This window comes from Stigmatopora argus, chromosome 21, assembly GCF_051989625.1.
Source record: "Stigmatopora argus isolate UIUO_Sarg chromosome 21, RoL_Sarg_1.0, whole genome shotgun sequence".
In the NCBI taxonomy this organism is placed as follows: domain Eukaryota; kingdom Metazoa; phylum Chordata; class Actinopteri; order Syngnathiformes; family Syngnathidae; genus Stigmatopora; species Stigmatopora argus.
Window position 1 is genome coordinate 3,942,360 of NC_135407.1, and position 16,176 is coordinate 3,958,535.

At 37.6% G+C, this 16,176-nt stretch overlaps 1 protein-coding gene across 6 annotated transcripts in view; it reads left to right on the top strand.

Annotated features, from left to right (window-relative positions):
- csmd3b (CUB and Sushi multiple domains 3b) overlaps positions 1 to 16,176 on the top strand; it is a 185,887-nt gene that overhangs the window by 95,716 nt on the left and 73,995 nt on the right. For 4 of the 6 annotated variants that reach the window (XM_077590441.1, XM_077590443.1, XM_077590442.1 and 1 more), the window contains exons 6-7: positions 4,470 to 4,582; positions 12,243 to 12,320. In XM_077590441.1, coding sequence (XP_077446567.1) covers positions 4,470 to 4,582; positions 12,243 to 12,320 — 191 coding nt within the window. The remainder of the gene's footprint in view (positions 1 to 4,469; positions 4,583 to 12,242; positions 12,321 to 16,176) is intronic. The other 2 variants (XM_077590445.1, XM_077590447.1) reach the window with 1 other exon arrangement.

The window sequence follows — 16,176 nt, forward strand, 5'->3', positions numbered from 1 at the left end:
GTATAAGCAATTAAGTGTTAATCCGTCGCCATGTGACTTGAATGTAGCTTCTGTACAGGATTAGCACGTGTGAAATTGGGCACAGAATGGCTGCATATACGGCCCGAATTCCACTAGGGCTACTGTCTACCGGGATCCGCTATTAATCTAGCAATTGGTGTAAACATGAAGCAGCCGTTGGAAGCGTTGACATTTTGCCTATAGGCTAACATGCACATGAATACCTGTTATGCTTAATTGTTTTGAAATGGTGCATTAAAATGAATCGGCTTCTGATATGCTTCAAAACATCTTAATCAAATTGCTTCATCCAAAAAAATAAATAAACAGAAGACTCAAAGTCAGCTGTATAATTAGATTAGTGTATGCTAATTTGATTGTTTTGCATGAGAAAGAAAACAAAATAGGTCACTCCTACAAAAGAAGTTTTTGTTATTTTTTTCAAGCCTATTTTAAATTAAGAGTGTCCTCAAATGATTAAAAATGTGTAGTAGATGCACTTTTTTTTGGTCAAGTGACACTCCACCTAAAAGTGATTATTTTATTGAAATAAAATGCTATTTCATGAAACACTTACCTAAAATGAACTGCTAAGACTCCAAACTAGCTTAGTAGATAAACTGTTTAAAAAGAACAACTGATGTTATGATTTCAGCACATCAGTGTCTGCAAAAACTGCAATGGGAGATAAAGCAGAAACAAAATATGTATTTGCATTCTCCTTGCTGTCTTGCCAAAATACTTTAAATGGGTTTCTTTTGCATCCGGGCGAGTACGTCTCAATGGAATAATTATTCCACGCAGTAATTAAACACGAATAAACAAAACTACATCTCTTGGGCCCATGAGAACTAACATCACTTCTACCTTTAGGTTTTTGCTAAATATTTTAATAACCGGTCCAAGAATAATTGATACATTTATGCCGTCAAAGGCTTTGAAACACAAGCATTCACAGCCAGTATTCCCAGTTTAAATAAATTAGTTGTGTATTTTTTATCAACGCCAGGCGATGCAATACAAATCGGGTCAAAAAAACGAGATTAGAGAATAAGATATTTTTTTTAATCCCACAGACAAAAATGTGTTTTAAGCAAACGAATAGTATCCCCTGATTTGAGTCTTTTGAGATTTCCAACAAGTTAAAGACAACTGAACTAGGCGTGATACAAGTGTAAACTAGCTAAACACTCCTAACTGTTTGTAAATCAGCATTGTTATCAATTCTCGTTAAAATCTTGCGGGCGCTATTATTTTACGTCATCAGCCAGATGAGGCGAGACGGTCGGGGGAGATGCATTCAGATGAGATAACGGGGGTCTTCTGGTGTGAGCCGAGGTCCCGCTGTGAGCGCTGATTACCCTCTGCCCACTTGAGATTGATGGCAAGACATACACTCACACACAAACTCACGTACACAACAGTCTGGTGTCTCTGAAAACTGATTGATGATGATTCCGCCCAGACTCCATCCAGCCCTGCGGCATCCTTCCACGCAGTGTGTACACTTCTAGGTGTGTGTGCGCGTGCGGGCATAGTGGATCCCACCTGTCTTAATTAGCGAGGGCTATTAAGACAGATTGCCTGATTAAATAGCATTCCCCCTACTACCTAATGAGTGTTCGCACAGTGAAAACACACGTGCTACACGTGTCCCATGTAGTTTGGCTGTTGCCGTTAGTTGTGTTCGGTAGAGCTGAGGGGATTTTGGTTTTAATGACTGACAGGTAAAGCAAGACATTTTTTGCAGAACTGTGTGCACACAGTTTGTTCCGAATCAGGTTATATTTGTAGTTGGAAAAATAACCTTCAAAAGTTCCCAGCGAGAAGCTTTTTTAAATGCATGAGCTTGGATTTTTCCAATATTTTTCTTTGGTCAAATGGGATGTAAATTGGTCGACCCGTGCAGATTTTTTTGGGACTCGCCGCTAGCCAGGTGGGTTGCTGGTAAAGTTAGTGTGACCTGCAAGGATGGCTTTTACTTTCTGTCGCCTCCAATGCAAATTTTTGGATATTTTTTTTGTACCCATCTAAAAATGACTTTAACTGGGTTACATTTAAAGTCTTCCTGTTCGATCATTCTCAATTTTTATGTTTTTTTTCTGTGTATATTTGAGTGCAGAATATGCAAACTATTTTTTCATTGACTGTCGGTAATTAGTTAAATTTGATCATAATGCTCAGCTCACTACTTTGGGGGAATAGAGTCATAACCTGATTTTTAGACTTGGGAAAGCAACTACTACGTTGGCAGGATAGCTTATAGTTTCTGTCACTTAAAATGCTAATTTCATGAATTCTATCATCTTAAAATGCCTCTTAGCTGTGCTATATTTAAGTTATTCCTATTCGTTCATTCTCAATTTTCATACATACTATATTTTATATATGTATATGTGAGTACCAGATAAAAACACCATCAGCAAACTCAGTTAGACTTTTTGTAATTATTTAAATTTGATTATTAGAACGAATTGGGCCACTTAACCAAAACTGTGCTTGAGTATAACATTGAGGAAAAAACTGTTTATTGATCTTTAGCAAACCACAAAGACATTTAAAGTCCATTTAGACTTGGGAAAGCAACCACATTTTTTTTCTACTTCTCCTTTTCAGAATATTCGAGCTGATAAAATAAACAAAAATGCCCTAAAACCCATTTTTCATGAGTTAATTTTCATCCCTGCATTAAAGTACTGGCGTCTTTACATCAGGTTGTTCTTTTATCAGCCAAGCTTCGTTTCAAAAAGCTTCAGCTTCACTTATTTTCTGTTATCCCACTTGGCTGTTCACCTCGTTTTCAACTACTCAATTAGTCCTCTCATATTGTTTGAGTTCTCATCTCACAAGTTGCGAAACAATGGCGTGTACGATGTTCTTTTCTTTTATTAATGTATAGAAGTTTTGTTTGAAACTACGTCGTGTCCAAATGTAGTCCACCTACGCTTTATGAAACGCTACTTATCTTGTCTTCTGCGACGGCCCAGAAGTGTTTTAATACCCGCCGCCGTACCTAAGGAGAACGCGTCTTTGCAAATGCAAGCTATGAGTGCAGATTAATGATTTAATAACGCTTTTGTCCTCCTGGCAGAAATGAAGACTCCACTTAAGGTCTGCCTTTGTTTGGTTGTCTCGCTGTGCCATTTTGCTAACTTGAGGGCGTCTCAAAAGATCATACAATAAAACAAGTGGTCAATAAAAAAAGTACTCGGAGCTTAGCTTCCCTGCCTCGTCTCCAATAAGCTGACCCTCATTGATTAACTTAACTTTATTTAGCTGAGTTTCAGATAGCTTTGGTTCTTGCTTGCCAAGCTTCATTCATCTTCACCCCCGCTATAGATTTATGCTTTAATTCCCTGTTTTTAATATTAAGGGGCTTAAAAAATGCACACTCTCCGACTTTCAATGATGTGCTGCAGGTGATAATGTTGCTGGAAAAATGAACCTTATTTTAGGAGTGCTTTATTTGGGCTATTGATAACAACAAGTGCCGGTGTTCATTTATTAGAAGAACATGTTGGTCCTTTTTTTTTACAAATTTTGTTAAATCACTTTATACAGCTGGTGCTTTATTTATTTTCAGATGAAGACAAACTAAAGTGTGCATAGTAATGAATTATTGGTTATATAAATATGGTTATGAGCAGCAATAGGTACATTGAACTGAATAATGTAGGTAGGTTGTTTTGGGTTACTTTTGCTTTTAAATGTTTGGGCTTTATAAGAATTAAAAATTGTATTTACCTAAAGTAACTTAACTATTTTTTAATACTCGAACAAGCTGAAGAAAATTATTTGACTAGATTTAATACAATTATATCTGATTAAAATGTTATAAGTTTGCCATGTACTGCCATGTTAAGTTTATTATCAAAAATGGTATGAACTGAAAGTTTGCTTTAGTTTTGCAAGTTGATTTTGTGAATATATATTTTTTTGTATGCATCTCAAGATGCACGGGTGTGATTCCTTCGTCTTGATTTAACTTGAAGCCGTCTATATTTACATTTAGTGTAGGTTGTTGTGGAGGTGGCGTCAGATGGAGTGCAAACTGAACAAGCCCCTGTGATATTTGCTAGGTCAAATTTTCCCGAACGTGTAGCAAGCGAAATATAAGCCATGAAATCTGATAATCATTTGCTCCCTTATTCATTGCTATGGAGACCCTGCATATAATAACCATACTAATAATAATCATGGTAATCATGATGATTACAGTAGAAGAGCCACCAGAACCCACAGAAAAGACTCCATAATTTGAATAATCCGGGATTTACAGGATTGGGATGCGATAATCATATTTTGAGAGTTAGTGAAGCAGCATGTGATCCAAGATTAGGTAGTTACATTTTTTGATGATGCCATAACCCTTCAAACCCAAATCTACCTGTGATTTTGACTAATTCTTGTGAAGAATAAACTGTATTTTTCCAACAATATGATTGAAATTGATGTGTTGTGTCTTACAGGTTGTCGGGAAGCAATGTGCCTTCGCCCATTGTTAGTAATAAGAACTGGCTACGGCTACATTTTGTCACAGACAATAACCACCGATACCGTGGTTTCAGCGCACACTATCAAGGTGAGTGAGCAACCTCATTTTTTTATGATAAAGTAGGAGTAGATCGCCAATATTGTGATTAAAACTGAAGTCTAAACAAAAAAGTGAAAAGAAATGTTGATTTCATGTTTTGTTGGCTTCCATATGTATCTGTCCGACATTTTTTATACATAGATGAGCATAACAAAAAGCTATTCCCATTCACTCCTTGGAGATAAGATTTTATGATTATAGATTTTGCAATACAAACATGCATCCCGTTATAAATCCAACTTTTATAGTATTAACAGCCTGCCGACCAGCATCGTGTTTAATACATGTTATGAATATCCTTAAGCAGCATTAGCGTCCAATCAATATTATTGAAAACAAGTAAATTGCACTTTTTTTGCCCAGATGGTCGCAATGTAAACTCATTTATATATTAATTTTAATTAAAATGATTCCCTAAAGTGAGTGTCATATATGGTGAGTTATAAACACATATGGCAACTCACATATCTGTCATATTTTAATTAATTTGATTCTACCCAGCGGTGGTTCTGCTAATGATTTAAATCCAAACACAAATGTTATACGATGGATTACTTTAACATTTTTTAATTTTATTTTTTACTACACCCCAGTAAAAAAAGGAGCCTGGAATGTTTTATTTCATTTTATTTTTATTTGACTATATCCATCTGACTGACAAGCTGACCGGCTCCCCTTGGGATCAACTTAATTGATCCAGATTGATCTCCTAATTCTGTTTTAAAAGGTTAATCAGGGTTGTTAATGAATGGTTGCAGCTAGAAAAAGTTCCTTGATTAATCAGCCCACGGTTCCCTAATGACCTAACGAGAGCTGTCACTCAACCCCAATTGCAAAAATATTAGGATTATGGATTACACTGGACAACAACAACATTTTTTTTTTAAATCAGCAATTCCAATGCTTGTATAACAAATCCAAGCACAATATACAAGTACATATTTTTCTAAAATTCCCAACTGTCAAAAGTTATAAAAGTACCATCTCCTATTAAAAACACTGCTGACACTAATACAGTTTAAACATCTTTCACCAACTTTTGCATCAGAAAGATTATGTGAATTTTTCAATAATAGACATCATTCTTGTTACTGGATCTTAAAGTAAACCCCACTTAGAACAGAAGCAGAATAAAATACATATCTCAATTTGTAGATGTTCTAGGAAAAAAAATGATCATTGCAGATTTCAAAATCAAACAGCATTCTACGTGTTTTTCTTGAAGAAACAACTTCTTGAACATTAGCAAAATCTAGATTTGTCCATCGATCCTTCCGTCCTAATGGTTATTTGACTTAGGGAGCACACCAACAAATAAATATAAATATCATGCAGAGAAAAGTGTGCTTTGGCAGGAAGCGTCGCATCCCTAAGACGCGTTTGGAAACCTCCCTGGGAGACTTTGGCACTGCGAGCTAGTTGGTCAGACTTTCTTTGCGTGACTATCTCACTGTGGGTGAGTGTTTTTGTTGAGCCACAGGAGGTCAGCCAATTGGCTCACATCACCATCTAATTGTGCCTCGGCTCCCCAAATTGTGAAACGCTGAATTAGACAAGACTGGGGGGGGGGAAAGATGACGTTTGGCCAAACTCACTTTGGCTTTGTCTTAATATTTACCCTGCTAGCGTATAATGAGCATACGGTTTGTATGCATGTGGGGGTGTGATGGATGTTTATACAGTTTGCAGCTATAAGGCTATAATATTGAATAGCGTTAGTCTATTTCATTGCTCAATGGATGAAGACATTACACAAGCTATCTTTGTTTACTGGTCACAATAATTGTGGGGATGCTCGCCATGTTCTCTTCCAATTTTGCGCCTAACATTTACGTTATACAATCAATCAAACGTTTACGTTATACAATCAATCAAGGTGGCGAAAAGCTGCATACAGTTTTTAACATGGAAATGACCAGGAAATTCCCCAAAATCAATAGGAAGTGACCATAAATCAATAGGAAATGACCATAAATCAATAGGAAGTGACCAAAAATCAATAGGAAATGACCAAAAATTAATAGGAAATGAACAAAAATCAATAGGAAGTGACTGACTAAAAATCTATAGGAAGTGGCGCATAGGAGAGAGTGCAAAATACCCCCAAACAACTTCCCTAGAGATTGTATATGTATTCTAGAAATAATATTTCAAAAAAAAATCTTATATATAACATTATAAACATATCAATGAAGTGCTTTTTTGCAATTTGTTATCATTTGTCCACCCACATGATAGAAACTAGTTTACAGTGGACAACAAAACCCTTACAAAAGTATTAGGACGATGATAAATGGGACATTATTACAGTTATGAAAAATATACAAGCCCTTAGGTTCCTGTCGTATAGCTTATACAGACACAGTTTCATCACCAGTCCCAAATAAGCAAAGTGAATAATGTGCTCTTAGGCCTTGCCCTTGTCAATTACTATTCCATCCACAATATCAGGCTGAGATCCCTTTGAATAACAGCCTCCATTCAGACAGCCTTAATAATGTGCCGCACGGGGGGTCCTTGACACGCATGTCACATGCTATCCGAGGCGTGGAGCAGGTTGCACGCCTTGCTCGGATGTCCTTCGGCCAGGACTGGTCATGTGTCACATGAGAGAAAGCCTGAAAAGCATGGCCCCTCGCCTCAGCCAAGAAATGACTATAACTTTCAAGAACGACGTTTATTTAAGTCATTGGCTGCCATTGACAGCGATAGGTGATCATTTCAAATAATATGGAAGCCATTCATTCATGCCAAAGGGGAGATTTGAATGAATCAATTCTTCAGACAAGATTTAATGAGTTAAATCTCCAACATTTAAAGAAAACAAGAATTTTCTTGTACACCAATAATGGATGCACACAGACGAATTAATTGCTGTAGAGAGAAGCTTGATTAAAGTAGCAAATAATATTAAAAAAAAAAACAATGATAACTTATTTTAAAAATGGGTTTGTTTAGAGAAGAAACATTGATGCATTCATGGTGAGTGTTTTTGTGTTTTGTTTTAAAAGCAACCAATTGCATAGTAAAATTCTTTGGGAAAAAAAACTAAAGTAGCACTTTGGGACAAACATGGCTAAGCAATTAAAATGAGATTAATCAACATTATCTAACAACCTAGCCTCTTGTTTACTCATTTTTTCACTGCCATTTTTGTCGCTAGACGTCAATGACATTGAAAAATTAACATTTACAGCCCGTCCTTCTACTTTAGATGAATTGGACACGTCTATTATTGTCAATGGCAGTCAAAACATGACTCAAATTATTTTCATAATCTGCACAAATACCTAGTTACATCTTTTAGCCATTTTAATTCAAGTATAGTTTCTCATGTTAGTCACTAACTAGGGTTAACATGGCCGGAAACATTAAATTTTTACATTTTACTTTTCAATATGTGACCGCTGTTATTGAATAAGAAGGACGTCTCCCATTTCTTGTTGCTTAAAAGCAATTGTTGTTGCCTTGCATAGATGTTCGCTTATTAGTATTTGAAGCCTCAAGGCAATTACACAGAGGGGGAAAAAAAGCTATTAAGCGTGGATTAATTACAGCAAAGGTTTGATCTTTTATTCATGTCCGGAACCCATCCAAGCGAATGCACCATCAACTGCGTATGAAGATACATTATTCGCAGGCTATGGTGGCGGCGATGGCTCTTACTCATTCCCACCGGTAAAAGGGAATGAAGAAACATGAATCCCATTAAAGTCAGGGGAAGCAGCCCTGCTGCAACTTGTCAACAGGCTCAGACTAATAATGGTGACACAGATCTTACAGTTCAGGTTCTTTCGAAATAGGTCAACTTCTGTCATTACCGTTGGCCAGAGTTATTCATGGGAGCAGGTGATTCAGATGGCGGCGAGATGAAGAAATGATTGTTGTGCAAAATTATAGGCCAGGCCAGTTATTTTTGAAAACCTGTCGTGGGAGTCAGTCGGTCCCGGTTAAAGATATCATTTTTTGGCATACAATGGCGAGCAGGAAGTATTTGGCCTTCCAGCTAGGCCCAAATTTGCTGTATGACTGTGACACTCGGGTCACATAGATTTCATTCAACCTTGCTGATTTGATGCAGATTAGACCCCCATTTGCTGAGTGAAGACGTCAGATGCCACTTGTGAACCGATGAATTGGAGACTAGATGTCACAGGTTGAGTAATGAGTCCCTGAAAAATATTGTTTGGCCTTCTACATATTTATATTCACCACCAGTGATCGTCATGTAAATTTATCAATGGGAAATTTTGACCTGTCATTCCTTATATAACGTGGTACGCGTGTTCATATTCAATGGTATAATTCAATGTTCCGGCCCAGTTGTACAACATAATCATCATGGAACATGAAGGTAGAACAGCGTGATCTGAAATAAAAAAACGTGCCAGGGATTCAGGCGATGTTCTCGTACCTGTATTCACGCCGATTTTAAAAGTCATAACTTTAATTTTGCTGAAATCTCGCGTGTCTAAACCTGTTAGGTGGACTTAAAAGACTAAGTGCTGATACGCATTTAAAAGCAAATGTGCCGTGCAATCAGATGCAAACACTTGGAGAAATGCAAAGAAGTACTAGCTGGAGTCTTATGGACATGCATAAAAGCTATAGAAGTCTCTTTGTATTTTATGCCATGTTAAATACTCCATACTTGCTAATAGACGCTTATTATAGTCATCAAAATGCACCGTATTTACAGCACTATAAGGCGCACCTTCAATGAATGGCCTATCATAAAATTAGTTTCATATATAAGGCGCGCCGGATTATAAAACGCAGTGGTAGTGGTAGTAGTAATAGTAGTAGTCATCGTACTAGTGGTAGTAGTTGTAGTAATAACAGCAGTAGTGGCCGTAGTAGTGGTAGTAATAGTAATAGTGGTCGTACTAGTAGTAATAGTAGTAGTGGTCGTACTAGTGGTATTAGTAGTAGTAGTAGTAACAGCAGTAGTGGTCGTAGTAATGGGAGTAGTAGTAATAGTAATAGTAGCAGTGGTCGTACTAGTGGTAGTAGTAGTAGCAGCAGTAACAGCAGTAGTGGTCGTGGTAGTAGTAGTAATATTAATAGTAGTAGTGGTCGTACTAGTGGTAGTAGTAGTAGCAGCAGTAACAGCAGTAGTGGTTGTGGTAGTAGTAGTAATATTAATAGTAGTAGTGGTCGTACTAGTGGTAGTAGTAGTAATATTAATGTGTTATATATTAACTCGATGGGGTAAGGAAGTTTTGTCCCTACGTTGGTGCGCGGCAGGACCGATCCCACTCCTTCCCTTGAAGGCGAAAGCCACTAATCATTAGCCTTGCTTCTCACCGTCTAGCCGCACGACGTATTCATGAGTTCTTATGTCTGCGGGGTGTTGCGATCGACTCTTAATGAAGGGGCGGCCGTGCGATCTGTCAGCCCGACGTTATCGTAAGCGACCACGGAGACCATCAGTCAGTCAAACATAAACATTTTCAAAATGGAAAAAAATGACAAAGAATTGCAAATGCCATTACCAAAACATTATTCAACTGTAACCTATCCTCAGGGGGAAACGTGACGGTAATGGATTGACGTTGAAAGCATGGTCCACGATTGGTTGAATTCTATCATGTGTGTTAACACATTAGTAACATGGCCAGACTATCACAAAGTTAAATTAACTTAAAGTCATAGTCAAAATCCGTAGATATTGGTGTAAAAAACAAATATAAAACAGTATGAACACTGCGGAAATATAAGATATTCACTGTATATGCGACATTCAACATAATATTGACAGATGTCTTTTAAAATACAATATATGGTTACCTTAAAGGGGTATCATTAGACGTTCTTGTTGTTATTGCTGTTATTCCATGCCCAATTTTAGATTGGGTGATGTCATCATTCATTGCATCATTGCTTTTTCTCATCCATATGCATTTCTAATATGTACTTATTTTATTTTTAATGATTTTATGCATTTTAATTGCAAGTATTTCTTTTTTTAAATTTCAACTCATGCCATTTGGGATCTTAAGATGCAAACTTCTGTTGACTATTGCGCTAAACATTTAATAGCAACAATTGTACGATAGCCACTAACTAATCATTCTCAATGACAAAATCTAATTAGCCCACTCTAGTTCTCAGCGGCTCCAATTAAAAATGAATAAGCAAAGGCATCTCATACGTGCTATTCTCACGTGGCCACATTAAAACACGCAATACGCCCAAATGATTTGGGTTAAAAAGTACGTTTCTGTGTCTGCCTGACTAAGTTCCTTGGAGAACTGGGATACATAGTCATAACCAAGCTTTGCTATTAAAATGTGACTTTCCTGCAAATAAACGTTTTTAGCCCTCAGGGTGTCTGCATGCTATTACTTGCTTTAAACATGTTCTATTAATAGATGAAAATTCACTTAAATTGTTCCTTAAAAGCACTAAGCTAATATTAGACCATGGAACATTTTCCTTGCGGATGTGCCTTGACAAATCTTGTATTAAAGGCTGTTTTTTGTTCATTTCCTTAATTGAGATGAAACATCATCCTATAAATACGGTTTAGTTTAATACATCTGGCCCTCCATCTGCGGCAAGAACACCACCATGGGGGATGTTTAACTTTGATGCATTTTCACGCAGGTTTCAAGACGTACAATAAACAGCCAATGAATTAGCTCAGGCGGATACACATTATTTTGCAGATGAACGCACGTGGAAAATTGGACAATTTCTTACGATGACGTGAAAATGCTAAGCGAACGTTGCCATATTTCTTGTTGCACTTTAAGGCGTCTTTTGGTAATATCTGACACGTCATTGGCTTTACACATCACAAATGTTGGCAAGGCAATGGAGCGAAATGAATACTTGATTCTAATTGGCCAGCTTTGGGTGGAAAACAGTATTTTTATTAGTACAAGGTAGCAATTTACAGATACAATTTAATTTCTCATTTGTCTAATGTGTACTAAATGAATCAAAACTGAAACCATTAGTTAAAGTTGACGATCCACATTTCATTTTCCAAATTTGCGGACAAAAAAATACAAGAAAATGAGATCAATGAGATTTCCAACAATGTTTGCAAGTGAATGTTTCTGAGGTGAAAGTTTATTCGTGAATCATTAATAATATTTGCATCTCATTTCGTTTTGGCCTGCAATAGAAGTGCAATTTTGGGGGAAAGGTTCACGCATTCAGTTTTAAAGTCAGTCTTGGAGAAACATCTTAAATATTCAGTGTTCATGTCAAATCTCTTCAAAGCTACATTTCATTTGATTGTTGAGGTTTCAAATGGTAAAGCAAGCTGCCAAAAATCAGGCAGGGTTACACGATTGTTGTTGTTGTGACTCACATCTTCCAATCTTTTCAAGTCCAACTTACCCAATACGAGTGCCAATTTTCTCGACCTGCTTTTGTTCGTTTTGAGAATGTGGCAGCAGAGCACACTGATATAAAAATAATGCAATTATTTGGGGGAATGGGGGGGTCTCCCATTGTCCGCTAAGCTTGCTACACTTCCCTCTCTCAGCACAGCAAGTGGAGAAGAACTGGCCACTTTTTTCCCCCTCCCGTTCCTTGCTTGTCCCTTATTTTATGATTATGATTCTTATTCACACCTCTTTATCCAATTTGCTCTGATTTCTTTCTTCTCTGTGTGTTTTGTTCTCCTCTGCAGTGAAGCGCTCAGTAGATTTTAAGTCGCGGGGCGTTAAATTGTTCCCTGGCAAAGACTCCGGCAGCAAGTTTTCAATCTGTGAGTTCCCATCTTAATGTCACTGTGGCTAATGAACTAAAGTGTGCTGATGGCCTTGCTTTTTTCCCCCTGTCTCTTTCTTCCTTTTGCCAACATTCTGCCTCTTTAAAAACAGCTTCTCAACACTTTTGTGCCTCAGATCAATCCATTTGATAGTGTTTTCTGTGAAACCTCTTGTGTCGAAGCACAGATTTGTTGAGAATCTTTTTGAGAGTGACTTATGTTTTGCTTTTTGGCATGGATCTTTTAGGTCACAGCTTCTCACTTTATGCATGTCTTCTAATCATGAATCATGTTTTCGTCAGCTCCCTTAAGCTTTTTGGTTTTTTTAGTGCTACTTTACACTCCGTGTCGTCTCCTCGTCCTCCCTTGATGTATCTTTGCTTCTTAAGTACAGCTGATTTTGATTTAGTACTGAGTTCTATCCACTGGAGGCAGCATTAGCTAAATCTGGTCACACTTTAGTCACTAATTTATGAAGTCAGTCAATATAAATGATTCAAAGTCTCAAATTTCTAGGATCACTGCATGTCATGACACACTAAAGTGCAAAGTGAACCTTTGCCATTTCATAGAAGCAAAGCAATACACTTCAAATTTCTCATTTCATCAGTACGAATCAGATGACACCATTCAAAAATGGCGTTGAACGTCACGACGTCAAAACGCCAGTCAACCACGTAGTTTTCCTCCGCCTTAAGGACAACAGCAGATAACGGGGCACTGTTACGGATCCCACTGAAGTACTAGACAAACACGATTCACTGCACTATGATTGGCTGGCAAGTTTGAAAGGCAAAAAGTGTTCTTCCTTTTATTGGTCTGCGATCCTTAAAGATGTTAAAGGCTATTTTCTTCAAAAACATTGGCTAAGAGCCATCATCAAAATGGCGTTCTGCCGAGCCCGATTTTGGTCCATCGCAAGTAAAGAGTAAACATTGGCCGAATAAAGGCTTGATTTTATAATGTTCAACTCCTGTCACTCACACTTCAAAGCATTACTGCATCTCTTGATTTATATTTGTCTAGCATACTGGGCTAATTATATACCGTGGACCAAATGATTACATTGCGGGCCTCTAATGGTCCACATGCCATTTGACTACATCCCGTAAAGTGGAAATGGAAGTGGTGATACGATACCACGCAGGGAGAAAGCTACTTGGACACTTAAAAACGAGCGTGACATTTTCTTTTTTGTTAGCTAGCTCCCAGTCGTTGAAGCTGTCAGCGGCCATTTGAATTGCGCCTAATTTAAAGTGCTTTCACACACTATTTCTTTTTCCACCACCTCCCTCCTCTCTTACCCAGACATGCTGTTTTAAGACTTCTTTTTCTGACGACGATGACGTGCCATTAATTTTGACCTTTAACTTCACCGATAGTCAATCTGGGTTCTGCGATCGTGCGTAGACAGCGACGGGAAATGGCAGCATCCAAGGACGTGCACGTTAGACCAGCTGCATGAATAAGGGAAGACGCCATGAACAATGGGCCCTGATTTTTTCTTATTGAAATTCAGAATCCTGCCCGTCACAAACAATTTGGCAAGCCAACATTTCCTTTAAAAGCGGAAGACTGTCATCAAATGGAAAATATATTTGTCTATATACTTTGAGAAATAAACACAGACGTACTGCATTTTGGCATAATAGCACCCTGAGGCAGATACTTAGTCAACTGCAGGTGGGCAGGCATCTATTAGTCATGGGGATGAATTTATTTGCACAATGTTAGTTGCTGATTGAATTTTAGCGCAAGTGAAAATGAACAAAAAAGCTAAATCGAAGGTAGAAATGGAATGAAACATGACGGTTAGACCGCTTGTCAGTCCTGTTTTTCAATAGCGATGCTGCTTTAGTTAACAATACTGTCCAAATTGGCAAAAAGCAGTGAACCTATGCATCTCTGAGCTCTGATGACACTTAATGCTTATTAATTATTTTTTCAAAACGTGTTTTCATCCCCCTTACGTCTTCATTTTTATGTATACATTAACCATTTCAGTGCCTTTGGCCGATAGACATCAAATCAAGTTGCTCTTTTTATCCCTCTGCTGTGAATTTTAAACGTGTTTAATTATGGCAACCCTACTTAATATTCTTCACCTCTTGCATATACGTAAATGTGCCTTTAAGATAAGTATTTACCCAATAAGGTTGAACTTGAAAGACTTTGATTGAATAGACTCATTGGCTGCCGTTAATGACAATAGAAGTTCAATCCATTTAAAATATATGTACTATATGTTCCAAGATAGTTTTAAACTACAGCTTTTACAATTTTAAACAATGTTGGCAGCGTGAAACAAAAAGAAAGAAGCAACCCATCTGTGTTTACAGTTATGCACTCCCCATACAGTAAGTGTAAAGTTGGCTTTGAATCAACCAATCACATTCACACTTGCGTTAGATGGGAATAGAAAGCACCTGCCACCATTCTTTTGAATAAGCTTTAATAAAGCTCCCTTGTTCTCATAGAAAAAGACGGCATATAAACATGGGTTTGTACTCTTTTTTTAATTTATTTGTTTAGTGCAATATATGTGATATCTCACAATTACTTTTAAAAATATTTTAACTAACCAAAGCATAAGATTTGACATCATATTGCTTTAATCCTTCCCACCTTTCCAAACAATTATGCTAAGCACTCGCTTAAATATCGTACAATATAACTTATTATTTTACTCAAGTTTTGGCACACGGACAAAGTGTAGTCACAGATGTCACCAATTTATGCGTTGATTCGAGCAAATGTTGTTTATTCTCTCTTTTCTGACTGATTTAGCGACCAAAGCGAGCGTGCACGCAAAATCTCACGTGATGTCGTTTCCGCGCCTACTCTGGGGTGCGCCATTCAAATAGTCCAGATGGTCAAATTAGTCGCTCCAGCAAAGCAACAAACTAGCCTGTCGGTGAAACAACACACACGCATCCACCGCAACCTGCTGATGTGTTTGTTAGCTGGCCTCAAACAGCAGCTAAACAAAGAAATGCCTGCTCATTATGGAAATATAAATGTCTGCGGCGCGATGCTAAGTATTCGGAATGTGGGCCATCTACCGACCAAATTATCGAGATGTGCTCAATGCAAAGTGCGGCGAATGTGAATGTCGGCGCCATGGAAGAAAACTATTATCTATACTACAATGTTAGGGTATTCGATATCATTTCAAAAGTCAGAATGTAGCAAAATCTGAATTGTTTTACTGTATCTGGAGGTATTAATTGTAAAAATGTATTCAAACTCGTAACTTTATTTCTTTCAACGTTGAGTGTAGGCTTTATTATCTTTGGTAGTAAAACTTTACCAGTACACATCATCAAATCCTTCAGTAAAAGTTAAATCTATTGACTGCAAGAATTGTTATGACACTGAGAAATTAAAAAAGACTGTCAAGAAAGATCTTAAGATAGGCTTACATTGTTAATTCTTTCAAAACAGGATGTCGCTAAATTGAGACTGTCATTCTGTATCAGGAAAACTTTTCAAAAATGTATTCCAACTTTCCGTTTGGCTAAATTAACGCTTCATTTGAGGGTCATAACCTTGCTTAGTAGTGCAACTTTACCTGTACTGTTTTTCGTACAAATACATTCATCAATTTTTTCCTTGAAAGTTGTGTTTTTACACTGAAAAAATAAGCCCGTCAAGACAGGAATACGTTCTTAATTCTTTCAAAACGACATCGTCTCATTTTGACAGTCACTTCAAAGCGAACGGAACCACTGGAGGCGCTCAAACGGTGACAACACAACAAGCCGACTCGACGGCACCACCAGCGTCACCTTGTCGTTACGCCGCCGCCGCGTTGTCTTTAGCGCTTCTCGTTTGAATCACTGTCGCAATCTTG